General features: G+C 47.7%; 1 protein-coding gene across 5 annotated transcripts in view; it reads left to right on the top strand.

Moving 5' to 3' along the window:
- Window positions 1-17,707, top strand: part of LHPP (phospholysine phosphohistidine inorganic pyrophosphate phosphatase) — a 118,841-nt gene that overhangs the window by 29,948 nt on the left and 71,186 nt on the right. For 3 of the 5 annotated variants that reach the window (XM_019424679.2, XM_019424680.2, XM_019424681.2), the window contains exons 5-6: window positions 109-201; window positions 17,071-17,162. The exons of 1 other annotated variant lie outside the window; for it this stretch is intronic. In XM_019424679.2, the coding sequence (XP_019280224.1) occupies window positions 109-201; window positions 17,071-17,162 (185 nt within the window). The remainder of the gene's footprint in view (window positions 1-108; window positions 202-17,070; window positions 17,163-17,707) is intronic. One more of the 5 variants, XM_019424684.2, reaches the window with a different exon arrangement.

Below are 17,707 nucleotides of genomic sequence, written 5' to 3' on the forward strand. Positions count from 1 at the left end.
GGACACATTTGGGGCACTCTTTCCTTGATTCCCTGGAGGGAGGCCTTTGGATCCGTATCCACCTGTTAATCCTAAACCCATGCCATGTGTCCTTTTCTATTTTCCCAGTATGCCTGTGGAATCAAGGCCGAAGTGGTGGGGAAACCCGCTCCCGGGTATTTCCAGTCGGCCCTGCAGGAGATGGGGGTAGAGTCTCACGAGGTAGGCCAGCCGCTCACGGGCGTGTGTGGAAGCGGGTCTGTCGGGGGGGGGGGGGGGGGCCCGGGCACTCAGGTGGGGCAGCCCTGGGGCCTGAGGTGGGCCTGAGGCCTTGGGCAGCCTGTGGGGTTTGGCTGGGCAGCCAGGTAGGTGGGCCCTTCCACCCATCAGAGCTGATTGTCCTGGGGAAAGACCGCAGAGGAGGCCCACAGAATGCTTTCAGCCTGTGGAATGCGTTCCAGCGTAAGAGTAAGAAATGCCTGTGGCTGTGTCCCAGTGACTTTTGCTTCTTCTCCGGACGAATGAGAACTGAAGTGTATTAATGTGTCAGTGTTTTAAACATAGTTCGTTGAGGGGCGCCGGGGTGGCTCTCAGTCGGTTAAGCATCCGACTCTCCATCTCTGCTCAGGTCACGATCTCACGAAGAGCCCCGAATCGGGCTCTGTGCTGTCAGCTTGGGGATCTGCTCTCCCTCTTTCCTTCTTCCCTTTCTGCCCCTCCCCTGTGCGTGCACATGCACGTGCTCTCTCTCAAAAAATAAATAAACTGAAAAAAATAGTTCATTGGAAGGCCAACATACAGCAAGAGTCAAACAACATGTAAGCACTAAATCGTGCGTCTTGCTACCTTTACATTATGACTGTTTTTGGCACAGATGGCCTTCCCAACATCTTAAAAAGAAAAAAGCACGATTTTTTAAAAGAATTTGATGCCTCCAGTGCCTCCCACTTCCCAGGTAGTGTGGAGTTGGTCCCCAACAGCAGGTGGTTTTCCGAGAGCATCGCTGAAAAGACCGTGGGCACATGTCTGCAGCGGGCCCCGGGCTGTCTGTTTTGGACGTTGGCACTGAGGACAGCATCAGCATCTGCAGTGAGGCTGTGCCCCCAGGACCACTGTGATGCTTGCTGATTGATTGTTGGACCCGAATTTCCCACATGTGTTCTGGTCTAGAGCACCGGTCTCTCAAGATGCATGGGGACAGTCCCAGAAGTCTGGACCCTCTGGCCCTCCCCCAGTCTCCCCAACATCTGTGAATCTCAGAAGGCAGGGTCTCTGAGGTTGCCAGGAAAAACCCAGAAAAATGCCTTGTGAGGTTGGTAAGAGAGGAGAGAGAGAGGCTTGTGTTTTGAATGAACAAAGACCACAGGAGTAATGACCCTGGGTTTTCACGACTTTGTTTCATAGGGTAGAATTTCTTTTTTTATTGTGGCAAATTTCAGACATACATGAAAGCAGAATGATACAGCGACTCCCCCCACACAGCCATCACTCAGATTTAACAAAAGATTTTTGCCGCATTCCCTTGTATCTTTTTTGCCTTTTTTCAACTTGTTTTCTTTTTTTTTTTTTTTTTTTGCTGTTGTATTTTAAATCCCAGATTTGTTGTCATGTGTATCCTTTCATATTTTAGTAATGCCTTCCAAAAAAAAGATAGTTATTTTTCACATAACTACAACACGTTAAAACATCTAACAATGGCCAACAAACACACAAAGAGATGCTCTGTGCCATCAGTCAGGGAAATGCAGATCAAAACTACAGTGAGATCCCACCTCACACCCACTTGGATGGCCATCCATAATCATTTTAAAAACAAAACACAAGGGAAGATGGCCAGCGTTGGCGAGGATGTGGACACATTGGAGCCCTCGTGTGGGAATGCTGGCCGGAATGTGAAATGGGGCAGCCCCTCTGGAAAACAGCTCCTGGAGAAGGTAAACAGAAGCATCCTATAACCCAGCAATTCCACTCCTATGTACGCATCCAAAAGGATTGAAAACAGGTGTCCAAACAAAAAGTTCTACATGAATATTCATAGCAGCACTATTCAACATCGCCAAAAGGCGGAAACAATGCAAATGTTCATCGACACATGAACGGATAAACAGAATGCGGTCTATTCACACCATGGAATATTTCAGCTATAAAAAGAATGAAATACTGATCAATGCCACGATGTGGATGAACCTGGAAAACACGGGAAGCGAAGGAAGCTAGGCACAAAAGGCCGTATTTTACATGTTACGTAGCATTTGTATGACACGTCCCAAATAGGAAAATCTGTACAGACGTAAAATAGATTAGTGATTGCCGGGGGAGTGGGGGGTGGGGAGGGGCTGTTGATGGGGACAGTCTCCTGTTGGGGTGATACAAATGTCTGGAAGCGGACAGGGGTGATGGTCATATAATGTGACTATGCTTTATGCCACTGATTTGTATACTTTAAATGGTTACATTAGTACATTTTATGTGTTTTTTTATCACAGTGGAAAAAACCCCAACCTACAAAATCAACAGTGATTCCTTAGTATTTCCCAGTAATCCATATTCAAGTCTCCCTGCCTGGCTCAGAAATGTTCTTTGACGTTGATATGTTTGAATCAAATCCAAACGGGGTCCACATCTCCTGTGCGGTTGTTTTGTCTCTGAAATCCCTCTTTTTAACTTTTTTTCCTTATTATTTTTTTTAAAGTTTATTGATTTTGAGAGCGAGTGTGAGCAGGGGAGTGGCAGAAAGAGAGTGAGAATCTCAAGCAGGCTCTACACTGTTAGTGCAGAGCCCGGGGCTCAAACCCACAAAGCTGTGAGATCATGACCTGAGCTGAAATCGAGAGTCAGACACCCAACTGAGCCCCCCAGGAGCCCCTCTTTTTAACTTTTTGTCATGGAACATTCCAAGTATCTGTGCAAGTAGGGAGAGTAGCATCATGAGCTCCTCGTTTCCCATCACCAAGCCTCACTAATTATCAACTAATAACCACTTTAAAAACTTATGTGTAACTGTTCATTCTGAAGTAATTTCACACTTACAGAAGTCGCAAAATTAGCACAGAGAATTTCCATCTGCCCTGAAGCCAGCTTCCCCAAATGCTAACATCTTGCATAACAATCGTGGGAGAATTATAAGATCAGATGTCATCATGGGCCAGCACATCCGCATCTTTATATGGGACACGTTGCATTTAGCAGTCCCTTCCCCTGTGTCCTGCCTCCTGGGCCAGTCCCTCAGCCTTTCTGGTCTCTAAGGACCGTGGCATTTTTGAATAGTACTGGCTGGTTATTTTGTAGAATATCCCTCAACATCAGGTTTTTTCCTGATGTTTCCTTGTGACTTCATTTAATTTTTGGCTATGCACTTTGGGCAGGAATCTCACAGAAACAGTGCTGTGCCCTCTTGATGTGCTGCACGGGGACAGGTGCATGATGGCACTTTGCCCCTTATTGGTGAGGTTCACTTTGATCAGTGTCGGAGGTGATAGGTGCCAGGGTTCTCTACTGTGAAGTTACTCCTTGTCCCATTAACTAGTAAGTATCCTGTGGGAAAGCATGTTGTCTGTGTAAGTATCCTTTCCCATTTTTCTTTTCCCGTCTCAATGTTTGCATCCATTGATCAATCATTCTTTTTAATTAATTAATTAATTGTTTGATTGATTTGAGAGAGAGAGAGAGAGTGAGTAGGGGAGAGGGCAGAGGGAGAGAGAGAATCTCGAGCAGGCTCCATACTCAGTGCAGAGCCAGATGTGGGGCTCGATCCCATGGCCCCGGGGAAAATGACCTGAGCCAAAGTCAAGAGTCAGATGCTCAAGCGACCAAGCCACCCCGGCGCCCCTCCAGTGATAATTTTTACCTGAAGCAGTTCTTACTGTGGTGTTTGCCGAATGGTCATTTTGTATTTCTGTCATTCCTTCTGTATTTGTTAGTTGGAATTTACTGTAAGAAAGAGCTTTCCTTTTTTTGTCCCCATTTGCTTGTTCATTCCAATATGGACTCAGGGCTATTTGTTTTATTCTCTAAGTTACAATTCATTCCCGTTGTTGTTTATTTTGTTGTCAGATTGTCCCGTATTTGGCCATTAGGACCCCTTTCAAGATTAATACCCTCTTGTTTAATCTATACTCTACCCATTCTTCTCCCCTAGATTATTTTGATAAATTTTTTTTAACATTTATTCATTTTTGAGAGACAGAAAGAGACAGAGCACGAGCTGAGGAGGGGCAGAGAGAGAGGGAGACAGAATCGGAAGCAGGCTCCAGGCTCTGAGCTGTCAGCACAGAGCCTGATGTGGGGCTCGAACCCACGAACCACAAGACCATGACCTGAGCCGAAGTCGGAGGCTTAACCAACTGAGCCACCCAGGTGCCCCTCTCCTAGATTATTTTGAAATGTTTATGAATTTATTTTGAGAAAGAGAGTGTGCACGTGTGTGTGTGCAAGTAGGGGAGGGGCAGAGAGAGAGGGAGAGACAGAGGATCCCAAGCAGGCTCCTGGCTGTCAGTTCAGAGCCAACCACGGGGCTCGATTTCATGAACCATGAGATCACGACCTGAGCCAAAATCGAGTCAAATGCTTAACTGACTGAGCCAACCGGGCGCCCTTGCCCTAGATTATTTTGAATCATATCCCAGAAATCTTGTTACTTTATGTATGAATATTTCGGTGCCCCTAAAAGATAGGAATTTGTTTCAAAATCATAGATAATGCCATTATCACGTCTAAAGAATACCAACAATAATTCTTTAATATTATTAAATGTCCAATCATTGTTCACGTTCCCTTGTTGGTCTTATAATTGTTTCATGTTGCTTGCAATTTGTTTGAATCAGACTCAGATGAGGCTCTTGCATTGTGATTGGTCCGTGAGATTCTCAAGCGGTGTTTTTATCTACTGATTCCCAACTCCACCCCACCCCCATCTCCCTCTTGTTTTTTCCTTGCAACATTATGAAGCAGAAACTGGGCAGTTTGTCCTGTGGAATTTCCCACAGTCTGGATTTCGTTGATTACACCTCGGAAGTATTCCTTCACATGCTCGTCTGTCCTCTGTTCTCTGGAGATTGATAGTTAGATCTAGAAGCTCGCTCAGAGTCTGGTTCAGTTTTTTCATGATTACTTTATAGGCGGTGATGTGTCCTCCATCAGTAGGCACAGAGTGTCCCCTTTTCTCCTTTTGTGTTGTTAGCTGCTATTCGTGATTGGTGTTGACTCCTTTAATTCATCAAAGGCAGCAGAATGGTGATATTTGAATTCTGTCATTCCTTCTTCGTTTTTCCCTCTGGATTATTTCTATATAGGAAAGCTGCTCACCAACTGTTTGTTACCCTGGGACGCAGTTCATATAGGGAACTCCAGATAAATGCCTGGTTTTTTTTTTTTTTTCATTGTTTATTAGTTTTCAGAATAATGAGTTGATTCTCTAGCATCTTCCCAAGGTAACAAAGGATTTTTTTAGGGGCACCCAGGTGGCTCAGTCAGTTAAGCGTCTGACTTCAGGTCATGATCTCATGACCCATGAGTTCGAGCCCCAGGGACAGGCACAGAGAGAGAGAGAGAGAGAGAGAGAGAGAGAGAGAGAGAGAGAGAATCCCAAGCAGACAACACACTCGGCACAGAGCTCGATGTGGGGCTTGATCTCACAACTGTGAGATCACAACCGGAGCAGATATCTAGAGTCTGATGCTTAACCAGCTGAGCCACCCGGCGGGGGGGGGGGGAGGAGCAGAGAGGGACGGAGAGAGAGAATCCCAAGCAGGCTCCTTGCTGAGCTGCACTTGAGCTCATACTCCTGAACTTAGATCATGACCTGAGCCGAAGCTGATGGAGCCACCCAGGCACCCCTCAACATTTACATTTTTTTTTGTAGTTATGTAAAATATTTGCTTGATTTCAAAATCAAATCCCTAAAATAAGATACAGTTAAGGGAGTGGAGCTTCTGTCCTTTTCTTTCTCTTCCTACTCCTGTCTCGTTGGTAGCCCTTTTTATAAATGTTATGGCTTACCTTTTTTTCTGTTTCCTTTTGTTAACATTTATTCATTTTTTGAGAGAGAGAGTTAGAGCACAAGTAGGGGAGGGGCAGAGAGAGAGGGAGACACAGAATCGGAAGCAGGCTCCAGGGTCTGAGCTGTCGGCACAGAGCCTGACACGGGGCTCGAACTCACAAACCGCGAGATCATGACCTGAGCCGAGGTCGGACGCTTAACCGACTGAACCACCCAGGCGCCCCACCTTTCCATTTCTTAAATGTAAACAACTGTGTATATATTTATATCCTACTCATTGGATACGTTTAAGAGGGAATAAATTCTGAAGATGATTTGTTACAGGGCGGAAGAAAGGCTCCCATAACTTGGATTTAAAAGCCGGTATTTAGAATTATATGAGCAGTGTGATCATAGTCGTCTCAGAACCTCCTCCAAACAGACAACACAACAAAAGCTGCCCCTGTCTAGAAAGTAAGGCCGGGGGCACTGGACATCACATTATCGCTGGATGTATTTGGAGAGTTCGACCTGGGATGATTTCCCCCCTCCTCTTTTTGCTTTTTGGCATTTTTCAGTTATTTTCCCCGCTGGCACCTTTTCCATTCTGAATGAGAAACTGTCCTCTCCAAACCCCAAAGAGCAGCCGAGGCCCGTATGGGCGTCCCGTTAATCTGGGCATCTCATGTGGCGGGTGCTGGGGCTGTGGGCGTTGTGTTTTAGATTCCTGGTGAGTCTTTGTGTGTGATGAGGTCAAGGTCCCTCGGCTGTCCAGTCGATGGCGAGCATCGGATACCCTGGGCAGCTAAGGAATTGTTTTCTCTGGTGGCTCTGAGCACATGTGGCAAAGCTGAATCTTATTTACTTCTCATATTATCATTCTCCCTTCCACCCTCAAATGTCATTTCTGTCTCTCCCCTTGACAGTTGAGTGGCAACTTCTGTGTGCTGTTAAACCCTCACCCCACCGTTTTTCTAAAACGTTCATTAACGTTACTCGAGCCTCAGGATGTGTAGACCTTTTAAGGCAGTATTTCAAAATAAGGCCATTTCAAATGAACTGTGTCTTATGCACAAGGTAATAATTCTCTGATCCTGCCTCTTTATTTTTAATGAAAAATGCCTGTGAGGAGCAGTCTTGCTGTGGAAGTGCCAGGGCTGTGGCAAACCTTAAATTTTTCAAGCCGCTTTAATCAATAAAGTTATCAGCAGTCATTTCCCTTGATAACTGCTCCTTCCAGGCCAGGGCCTGCTGCCTCTGCTGAGTCCTCAGCCTGCGCTCAGAATGGACATAACCACCCAAATGCAATTTCCATTCTAACCTTTCCTCGATAGCCTAGAAATAACAGATTGCTGGTATTACTCTAATAGATTGGAAATTCAAACCTCTTAGAGGTAAGCAGGCCCTTTCCAGGATTCAGTAATAAGGCAAAGAATAACATACCTTAAAGGTTGCTTCTAGAAATACCTAATTTCTCATGGCTTAAGGCTTTGAAATCAGTGGGTGGTTTTACAGCTTCATACTACAGCCCGAATGATGTGAAGGTTTTGGCAGTTTTCCATACACGTAGAAATTCCGTCCTTTGCAAATCATGCAGGTTTCATGGAAATTGGGACTGTTGAAACCAGAGTGCTTAGTTAGCACGGGAGTCGGTACACAGCAGCCAAGAAGCTGGGGGTTGGGGGGGGGGGGCGCCCATCTCACTCCAAGCCCAAGGCTTGGAGAGGAAGGACCTCGAATACGTGAACCGTCACAAACCTATTTATTTCGTGGAGTCCTTGCTCCAGTCCTCGTCATAGGCATTTGCACCTCCATATTGAGGTCAAGGCAGGATTCCCCACCTCGGCACTCTTGACATTTGGGAGCCAGATCATTCTTTGTGGTGGGGAGCCACCCTGTGCATTACCGGATGCTTAGGACCCCTTCCCCCAGTTGTGAAACCACAGCTGTCTCCAGATGTTGCCAAATATCCCCCCAGGGGCAAGGTTGCCCCCCAGGTGAGAACCACAGCATTAGGGAATAGTCACAGAAACCCTATCTGCTGATGAGGCCTGTGGCCAGGACCCCATCCCCTCCAGGCCTTTGCTGTGCCCCAGGCCTCCAGGGGGGCGTCAGCCACATAGCAGGATTTTTCGGTTTGGTGATTGGACTTTTTAAAGGCACACGAAGTAGGACAGTATCACTTTCTAGTTTCAAAAATACTAAATATTGTTGACTGAATACCAACCATAGAAAATAAAGTTAGACAGGATCTTAGGGGGTGAGGGTAAATGCCCTAGGGATGGTCTGTCGAACATGTGGGCAAGGGTTGTAGGTTTCTCCCAAGAGGGCAGGGCATAAAACGCGGACTAGGCTCTGTCATTCTGCTGTCATTCTGCTCACTGGTTCTCAGATCGTTCATTCTAGCTACGCGGCTACGCGGACAGGCTGTGGGTGGGGAGACCTGTGGGTGGGGAGGGAGTGTCCAAGCGGGGCCACTCATTTCTCTCATGGCCTCGTCCCCCTCGGGAATTTCCACGGAAGGCCCATCCCCAGTCCCCTCCACCAGCTCAGGCCCGCCACCCGCGAGTCTTGGGTGTCAGTTCAGGGAGACCTTGCAGGGACCATGTGAGCCCAGAGCACCGGGAGAGAGCGGACCAGCTCCTGCAACCCGGATTTGAACGTGAAGCTCTGTCTCCAGACAGGGACAGGCCTGACACCACAGCCCCGGGTTTGAGACTGTCTGGAGTTTCGGGAAATTGTGGCTCTGAGGTTGTCGTAGGCATGTATCCCAGTCACAAGGGGTCTGTAAAACCTTTACTTACTTATTAACGATATTTATTTGTTTTTGAGAGAAAGAGAGCAAGGGTGTATGTGAGCGTGAGCGTGGGAGGGGGAGGGGCAGCGAGAGGGGGTGCAGCGCATCCAGAACCTTCTCTGGGCTGTCACCACAGAGCCCCCCACTCAGGGCTCAAACTCACAAACTACAAGATCACCACCTGAGCCGCAATAGGATGCTCAACCGACTGAGCCAACCAGGCGCCCCAAGAGCCTTTTTAAAAATAAGATTTTCTTCTCCTCAAAGCACAAGAATTTCATCGTGTGAAGTACGTGATGTTTGTTAAAGGCAACAGGGAAAATTCAGAAAGTACAAGGAAAAACACTGTTCCTCATCCCACGAACCAGAATAACAGATCCCGCGTAACCCTTCCAATATTTTAGTTTCTAGATATACATTTTTTTAGAAAGTTTATTTTTATTTTGAGAGAGAGAGAGAGAGAGAGCACGCAAGAGGGGGAGAGGGGCAGAGAGTGAGGACAGGGAATCCCAGACAGGCTCTGCTCTGTCAACACGGAACCCCCCATCGTGGGGCTCGAGCTCACCAACCATGAGATCATGACCTGAGCTGAAGTCAAGATTCAGACGCTTAACCGACTGAGGCACCCAGGCGCCCCATCTGTAGATACATTTTTAACACACAGTTTGAATGATCTTCTTTTTTTTCCAATATTAAGTATTAAATACAATATTGTATTGGGAGCAGTTTCCTTTGTGCCTTTTTAGACACTTTCACAAAATAACGTCTGTGGCTCTGTGGTGTTCTTCCATATGGGCTATACCATAATGTTCTTTGTATCCCCTGTTGTCGGATGTTAGATGACTCCCAATTTTCCTATCGTACCAAACCCTATGAATACCCTTGTATGTGTGCCCTTTTGTACAAATCTAATTATTTGTGGAGAAATCTTACCTAGAGGGTAGTTGTTGGGCCATGATGCACATTGCTTCTTTTTTTCTTTTTTTTTAATGTTTTATTTATTTTTGAGAGGAAGTGGGGGAGGGGCGGGGAGAGAGAGAGACAGAGAGAGACAGAGGATCCAGAACGGGCTCTGCACTGATAGCAGAGAGCCCGATGCGGGGCTCGAACTCACGAACCGGGAGATCATGACCTGAGCCGAAGTCGGACGCTTAACCGACTGAGCCACCCAGGTGCCCCGAACATTGCTTATTTCTGTTTCAGAAAGGTGGTATCAGTTTATCTTCCTTACCAGTTGTATCCCCCCCGCCCCATCCTTACCACACCGTTTTTACTTTTTTATGACATAGCGGTCTTTGAGTTGTGCTGTGCTTTGGAATTGGGCCTCACGAATGTGTCGGACTGTGGGGGGATTCCTTAGCCGTGGGCCATCTCCGGGTCTCTGAGGGGGCCCGGGTGCCTCCAGACCTGCAGGCTGAAGACCCGGGACGCATCGAGTGCTAGATGTCCTCTTGAGGCATCTCCCTGGAGGGGTGTGTGCCCCTCGGGGCTGAGATCCGGACTGAGCCCCCGGCTCCTTCACCGCCAGCCCTGCTGTGCTGCCCTGGGAGAGGGAGGAGAGCTCCTGGGCAGAGTCCTGGGGCGACCAGAAAGTGTATGACAGGTGGGCTTGCTCCCAAACACGGTCACCTGTCAGCGCGGGTTCTTCCCCTGGCAGACGGTAAGGAGGTGCTGGCAGACAAAGATTGAAGAAACGTGAACGAAGCTGCTTGAAAGCTCAGACCGGAAGACCTGCCTGCGAGGCTCAGTGCTCCCTCCGGCTCTCCGGGTCTCCGTGTTCCCTGGGAGTCCAGCCTCGCCGGGTGCCTCTGCCCTGCCTTCACTGTATCGCAGTCAGAAAGGAAGTGCATCCCGGGCCTGACAGGTAGGGGTTTTTTATTTCCCCCGACGGCGCACCTCTTGACCTCTATCTTCTTGCCAATGATTTTTTAAATCCTAAATGATTTGGCAATAATTGCCCCTCGTCGCGTGATCATTGCCCTTCACCGATAGTAAATCTGTGAAATCCCCGGAGGCCCCAGTGCATTTTGGTTTGCGGAGCCCACAAGCTGGCCCGGACAGGCATCACTGCTCCGGGCAGCTGCACGCCCCGCAGCGTCCCCGGCACCCCTGCGCTCCCCCAGCCTCACACGCGGCTTCGGGGCGCCGCCCGGATCGGGCATCGGCTCGTCGTGACCGAGTACAGCGGCCGCTTCTCCGGAGTTCTTCCTCCAAGGGCCCAGATCTCTGCTTCCGCCTTTGTGGGTCACAGCAGCAAATGGCCTTGCCCAGGAAGCCCCGGGAGGCTGTGTTCCGAGGGCGAAGACTTTCTACTGCCTTGGGGGAACGTGTGCACAAAATCTTCTTTTCCCCAGAAGCGTGGAAGGCATCAGGCTTGACACGGATTCGTTGGAAGACCTGTTTCATTTCCAAGTTACTTCTAGCAAGATGGCCCCCGGAGCCTCCGGTAGCAATGGACAGGGCCCTAGGTTGGAAGGTTAGGAACGTTCAGAGGCCTCGAAAGGGCAGAAAGCAGAATCTCATCCTGGGGCTCGTGGCTGGTCCGGCGCCCTCCTCCCGGAGGAGCCGTGTGGTGGCCCCGGTGACCCTGGCTTGCAGGACCACCCGTGTGTGAGCCCTGCTGCTCTTGTCAGGAGGCACACGTAGCCCCCTGGCTGTTTCTTGTATTTGGATTTGGGGGCCTGGGTGGCTCAGTCAGTTGTGTCCAGCTTCCACTCAGGTCATAATCTCGTGGTTCATGGGTTCGAGCCCCGCGTCGGGCTCTCTGTGACAGCACAGAGCCCGGAGCCTGCTTCGGATCCTGTGTCTCCCTCTCTCTCTGCCTCTCCCTCCTCTCAAAAATAAGTAAACACTAAGAAAAAAAAAAACCCATTTGTATTTGGCAGTGCTCTCCCAAGCCAACAGTCATTCTAGAAGAAATTTCCAATTTTTACCATACCTGGGTACTTGGCACTGGCACTATTACTCACTTAATTTTTCTTTAAATCGATGGAATTAAAAAAAAATTTTTTAATGTTTATTCATTTTTTGATAGAGACAGAACATGAGTGGGGAGGGGCAGAGAGAGAGGGAGACAGAATCCAAAGCAGGTTCCAGGCTCTGAACTGACAGCACAGAGCCCGATGCGGGGGTCAAACTCATGGACCATGAGATCATGACCTGAGCTGAAGTCGGATGCTTAACCGATTGAGCCACCCAGGCACCCCTTAAATCGATTCATTTTTAAAAACTTAAATAAATGTATTTTAAAAGGAACTTTGGGGGCATCTTGGTGGATCGGTTGGTTGAGCGACCAACTCTTGGTGTTGGCTCAGGTCATGATCTTGAGGTTCGTGAGTTCAAGCCCTGCACTGGGCTTTCCACGCTGACAGTTCTGAGCCTGCTTGGGATTCTCTCTCTCTCTCTCTCTCTCCCTCTCTCTCTCTCTCTCTCTCTCTCTCCTCTCTCTGCCCCTCCCCTGCTCACACTCTCTCTCACTTTCTCAAAATAAATAAACTTAAAAAAAATAATAAATAAATAAAAGGACCTTTGATCACTCCTTTAAATGGAAAACCAGAATCCCTTACTTACCATAGAGATTACTCTAAAAATAAATGCAAAACGGTTACATTAAAATGCATGTCTGTGTTGTACCTAAAATCAAACAGCGTGTCACCCGTGTGCAAAACTGACTTTGGAAAACGTGGGATTGGAGATAAGATCAGAGGCCATTGGTGAAGCGTATGAAGTTTAGAATATTCGCTGGAAGAAATGCAGTTTTTTTCAAGTTCCTCATGCATGTGGCAGGTGGCTGTGGCCACTAGCCGTTGGCAGAGGTCTCAGTGCTGGTGGTCATTGTCCGTGTCCGAGCTTCTACCTGGGGCCTCCCTGATGAAGGCCCCTTCAGCCTCTGCTTGAATATGATTGAGTGGTACCTCCGAGGCAGCCTGTGTTGGTTGTTAGAAGAGCCTCGTGTTTACCTGGAACTACCTCTCTGACCCCCAGAGTGGCACCAGCTCAGTCTTTGGCCTTTTCCACAAACTCTTCGTGATTTCTCCAGTTATTTGAATGCCTGTTCAGATGTTTCCAAGGACAGTCGCTTCGGGCTTATTAGCCTGTGCTTTGTGGAATGCATTGTATGGCCCTGCCCTGGGGAAGGGCGGCAGATGGGTTGTTAGCACACATATGGGGTCCCCTGCTGGGAGTGCCCCTACCTCCTAACCTGGCCGGCCCCTCTTGCCCTTCAGGTTGAAGCTCAAAACCTCACGTCCTCCAGGAAGCCTTCCCCGACCACTACCCCTCACAGCCTCCTGCACGTTATCACATTCTTGGCTGTGTATTTATGAAATTGTCTGATGAACGTCTGTCTTCTGTATTCAACCAGGAGCTCCATGAAGGCAGGGACTGTGTCTCTTTGATCCCCTGTGTCCCCACTGCCTGCCCCCCACAGGGGCTTAATACAAAAGTGCTGGGTCACTGGAGGCAAGAGTGCCATCATAGAGACTGGACTATCTCCAACAGGGCTAGATCAGGAATTTCCCCAACAAAACATTTCCTAGTGTGTTTTTCCTTTTAAACACATGCAGATAACTTATGCGCAGGCACTGTCCTCGATGCGTAATTGATATGGTTTCATTTAAATGCCACACCACTTAGACCCCTTTCACAGATTGAAGCGGAGCCTTGCCCAAGACCACAGAACTAGTAGCTAACAGAGCTGGAGTTTGAGCCTGGTTCCTCTGGCCCCATCTGAAACCTGAGCTCAGTCTGTCCATTCTGCTGGTCACACAAGGCCTGCCTCTGCTTCCACTGCCCTATATCCCCCACTCTGAGATGGGAGACATGTTCCTTGCGGACTCCTGTCCTTACAGGCAGAGTCCAAATTCATTTCCCCAGTGTGAATGCCTCACAGTCATCGTTTGGATTGTCCTTGATTTTGGCTGGTGTATCTATTCACTGATTAGCCACCCACACCTGACATCTGAATTCCAGAGGGGAGACTTGTGGAGTGACTGTCAGTTTCAAAGCTTCCACCCTGTCGGCATCAGGACACCCGTCTTGTCACGTGGAGTCCGGTTTCTCAGACCCATCTGGCCTCCAACCACGTAAAATCCCAACTGGACTTGAGAACAGATCTGGAGCGTGTTTGATGTCTAAGGCGTCCGATTTTTCTTCCACTAGCAGAATCTTGTCCTGAGAATATTTTGAAGCTTTTAATCAGAGTTTTGTGGTAGTTAAGTGAGGGAAGCTGTTCTTTTTTTCTTTAAAAGTACATATGTGGGGCGCCTGGGTGACTCGGTCGGTTAAGCGTCCGACTTCGGCTCAGGTCATGATCTCATGGTCTGTGAGTTCGAGCCCCGTGTCGGGCTCTGTGCTGACAGCTCAGAGCCTGGAGCCTGTTTCAGATTCTGTGTCTCCCTCTCTCTCTGCCCCTCCCCTGTTCATGCTCTGTCTCTCTCTGTCTCAAAAATAAACGTTAAAAAAAAAAAAGTACATATGTAAGAAGGTATGAATCAACGTAAACAATAATGTTCATAATACATGTGGATATCGCAAAAGGAGACCCACTAATGACTAAAGTTCAGGCAGCACTGAAGTAGACTCTACTTTGGTGACCAGTGAGGAGACCTATTGGCTGTACCTCCTAAGTGTCTCCTGACGTCGGCAGCCATGCCTTAAATTAGGACACTGATCCAGTCAAGTTTTTGGATATCAGCTAAGTGCCAGCATCAACCCATAGCCCTGCCTGCAGGAGCTCACACGTTTCTAGAAAAGAACGATGAGTGAACCAGTACAGTGCAGTAGGGGACGTGCCAGGAGGTAACCAGAGGGTTTTGGGGGGGCCTCATATCCCAGCTGGGTTCAAAGGTGGTGGTCTTGAAAGCCTGTTAGGAGTTGGCTGGTAGAAGAAGGGATCAACATATGCCATGGATCACTCTTTCTCTGTCCCTTTGTGCAGATCCATATTTCCACTTAGTACCATTTTCCTTTTGCCTAAGAGACTTCCTATTACATTTCTTTTGTGTGGATCTGTTGGTGATGATGCCTTTAAGCTTAAGATATCTGAAAATGCCTTTATTTTGCCTTTGTTTTTGAAGGATACTTTTGCTGGGTATAGAATTCTAGGTTGGCATTTCCCTCTCTCAGTACTTTAAAGATGGCGCCCCACCGTCTTCTCACCTGCATTGTTTCCAGTGGAAAATCTCATGTCTTATCTTTGTTTCTTACTGTGTAACAGTACTTTTTTCTTGCTCCAGCAGCTTTTAAGATTTTTGCTTTGTCCCTGACTTTGAGTAGTTTGATTATGTTGTGCCTTAATGTAATTTTCCTCATGTTTCTTGTGTTTGGTGTTGATTGGGGTCTTGGATCTGTGGATTTATCAGTTTTATTGTGTTTAGAAAATTTTTAGCCACTAGGAAGTCACATTTTATTTCTGTCACCTCCTCTCATCCTCCAGTTACATGTGTATCAGGCCCTTTGAAGTCATGTCCTAGCTTGATGATATTCTCTTCATTTTTGTTAAGTTACTTTTTTCTCTTGGTTTCATTTTGGATGGTTTCTATTGCTATATCTTCAAGTTCATTAATCTTTTCTTCTGTGTTGTGTAATCCTTTATTAATTTCATTTGGCAGATTTTCCATTCCAGACATAATGTATTTCAGGTGCTACCAGTATAAATAAAATGTAAGCATTATTTAGTACCGCACACTTGCGATTAGTTGTAAATGTCAGTAAATTGCGCTGTTATTAGTAATTAAAAATAAAAGCAGTTCTCTGTCGGAAAAAACAATCTGTTGTAGTTTCCATCTCTAGAGGTTCAATTTGGATCTTTTCTTTTATCTTCCATGTCCCTACTTGACATCTGGAACATATGTAAGATAGTTGCAGTAACTAATTTAATGTCTTTGTCTGCTAATTCCCACATCTGTGTGAGTTCTGGGTCAGTTTAGATGGATTGAGTTTTCTGTTCATTATGTGTGATGTTTGCCTTCGTTGCATGTCTGATCGCTTTTTTAAATTAGTTGCCAGACGTTGCAAATTCTACTTTTCGGAGGGGGAGGGTTCTGGATATTTTCGTATGCACTTTGTTCTGGGATGCACTTAAATGACTTGGAAACAGTTTGATCCTTCCAGGTCTTGCTTTAGAGACTTGGGAGGCAGTGCCAGAGCAGGGTTTGGTCTAAGACTAATTACTCCCCACTACGAAGGCAAGATGCTCCTGAGAACACTACCCAGTGCCCTGTGAATGATGAGATTTTCCAGTCTGGCTGGTGGGAACAGGCACTATTCCCAACCCTGTGTGAGGTCCGGGCACTGTTTTCTTTCATTTTGCAGTGTGATTCTTTCCCTGGCCTCGGGTGGTTTCCTCACTCACGTGTGCTGATCAGCAGTCTGCAGAATGCTGCCTCATTCAGAGGGACCCTCTGTGGATCTGTGCCCTTCTACTCTGGGTAGTCCCCTCCTCTCTGATACTCCATCCTGGGAACTTCAGCTGCCTTGGTCTCCCAGCCCTTAGCTCTTTCCCTCCATTCGGGGAGTCTGCCAGGCTCTGTGTGGTTCTCCCTCCCTGCACCCACAGTCTGGAAACTGAATATACTCGTGGGGTTCACTTCCTATGTTTCCTGTGTCCTAAAAATCATTGCCCTTCATTGCTTGATGTCCAGTGGCTTGAAAACTGTTGTTTCACATAATTTGTCTGGTTTTCATGTTGTGTCGGGTGGGAGAGTATATCCCAGAGGCTGCTTTTTGAAATGATCACCGGGCTGCAAGCGTTACCTTTGTGTGTGTGTGTGTGTGTGTGTGTGTGTGTGTGTGTGTGTGTGTGCGCGCGCGTGTGTGTGTATTTTTGTTTGCATATTATTTTGGTTTTATAGGTAGTACCCTCATTATTGAAAGCAAAAGGTCCTAAACTGTGAGCTACAAAGATTTGCCAGAAATTTAGTTAATTTTCACAGGGCTAGTGGTTGGCACCTGGTTACGGAGTTTTTAGCTGCAGGTAAAGTTCAGCCTGTGTTCAAGTAGAGGCGAATCTGTGTCAGCCTCCCCACGTGGCCTTGTGACACCGTTATCACTTTGACACCTGAGGATTGATTTCAGATTGCCCACGTATGCGCTGTTCAGAGCCACTCGGCTCTTGGGGGGTGGGAGAGTGGGCAGCAGGAGATATATTCAAGGTGGGTTGACTTTTAGTCAATACGATGACAATATTGCCTTGCCTAATTTGTATGGTAGTAGTTTTAAACATCAAATCAAGCAGTTGATTATGTCAAAACAGCTGAAGGAGCACAGGAATAAACTCCCCTGACATCACTTCTGAGCTCATTTCCCTGCCTGGCAGGCCATCATGATTGGAGACGATATCGTGGGTGACGTCGGTGGTGCCCAGCGGTGCGGGATGAGAGCCCTGCAGGTGCGGACGGGCAAGTTCAGGTGAGTGTCCCTGCACATGGTCAAGTTCATCTGCCTTCCTGCCTCCATGGATTCCTGGGGTGTCCCAGTTTTCGTTTCGTTTTCTTTCCAAAAAGAACAGGATGTGGTTATCTGCTGACCTTTATATAACTGTCCTCTAAGGAGGGGCCTAGCTGACCTTTTCATAGGTCAGGTAAAGTATCAAAAGATACAGGGGCCAAGTTTCACAGCTGGGATTTGAATAGGGTTTAGTGTGGAGACAAGAGAACAAAGGCTCCAGCTGCCCCAGGCCACAGAAGGGCAGGCCCAATTTGGGCAAAGTAGTCAGTGGGGGGGTGGGGGGGCGGTTTACAGATTGTGGGCCCTCGGCCCTCCCTGATCACCCTCTGTCTCCTTTTGCTCTGTCTTCTCAGTTCGTGAGAGACAGAGAAGCTAGAGATGGCACATCCTTGGTCAGGGACACCTTGGAACCGACCCGCTGTGTCCAGAGAAGCCGTGTTTCTTTCCCGGGTCAAAAGTCAGCCTAGTCTTGGTCAGGTTGCCGATGGGCACCTCTCAGGGGTCAG

Source organism: Panthera pardus, unplaced genomic scaffold, assembly GCF_024362965.1.
Source record: "Panthera pardus isolate Hobbes unplaced genomic scaffold, ASM2436296v1 HiC_scaffold_22, whole genome shotgun sequence".
Taxonomy (NCBI): Eukaryota; Metazoa; Chordata; class Mammalia; order Carnivora; family Felidae; genus Panthera; species Panthera pardus.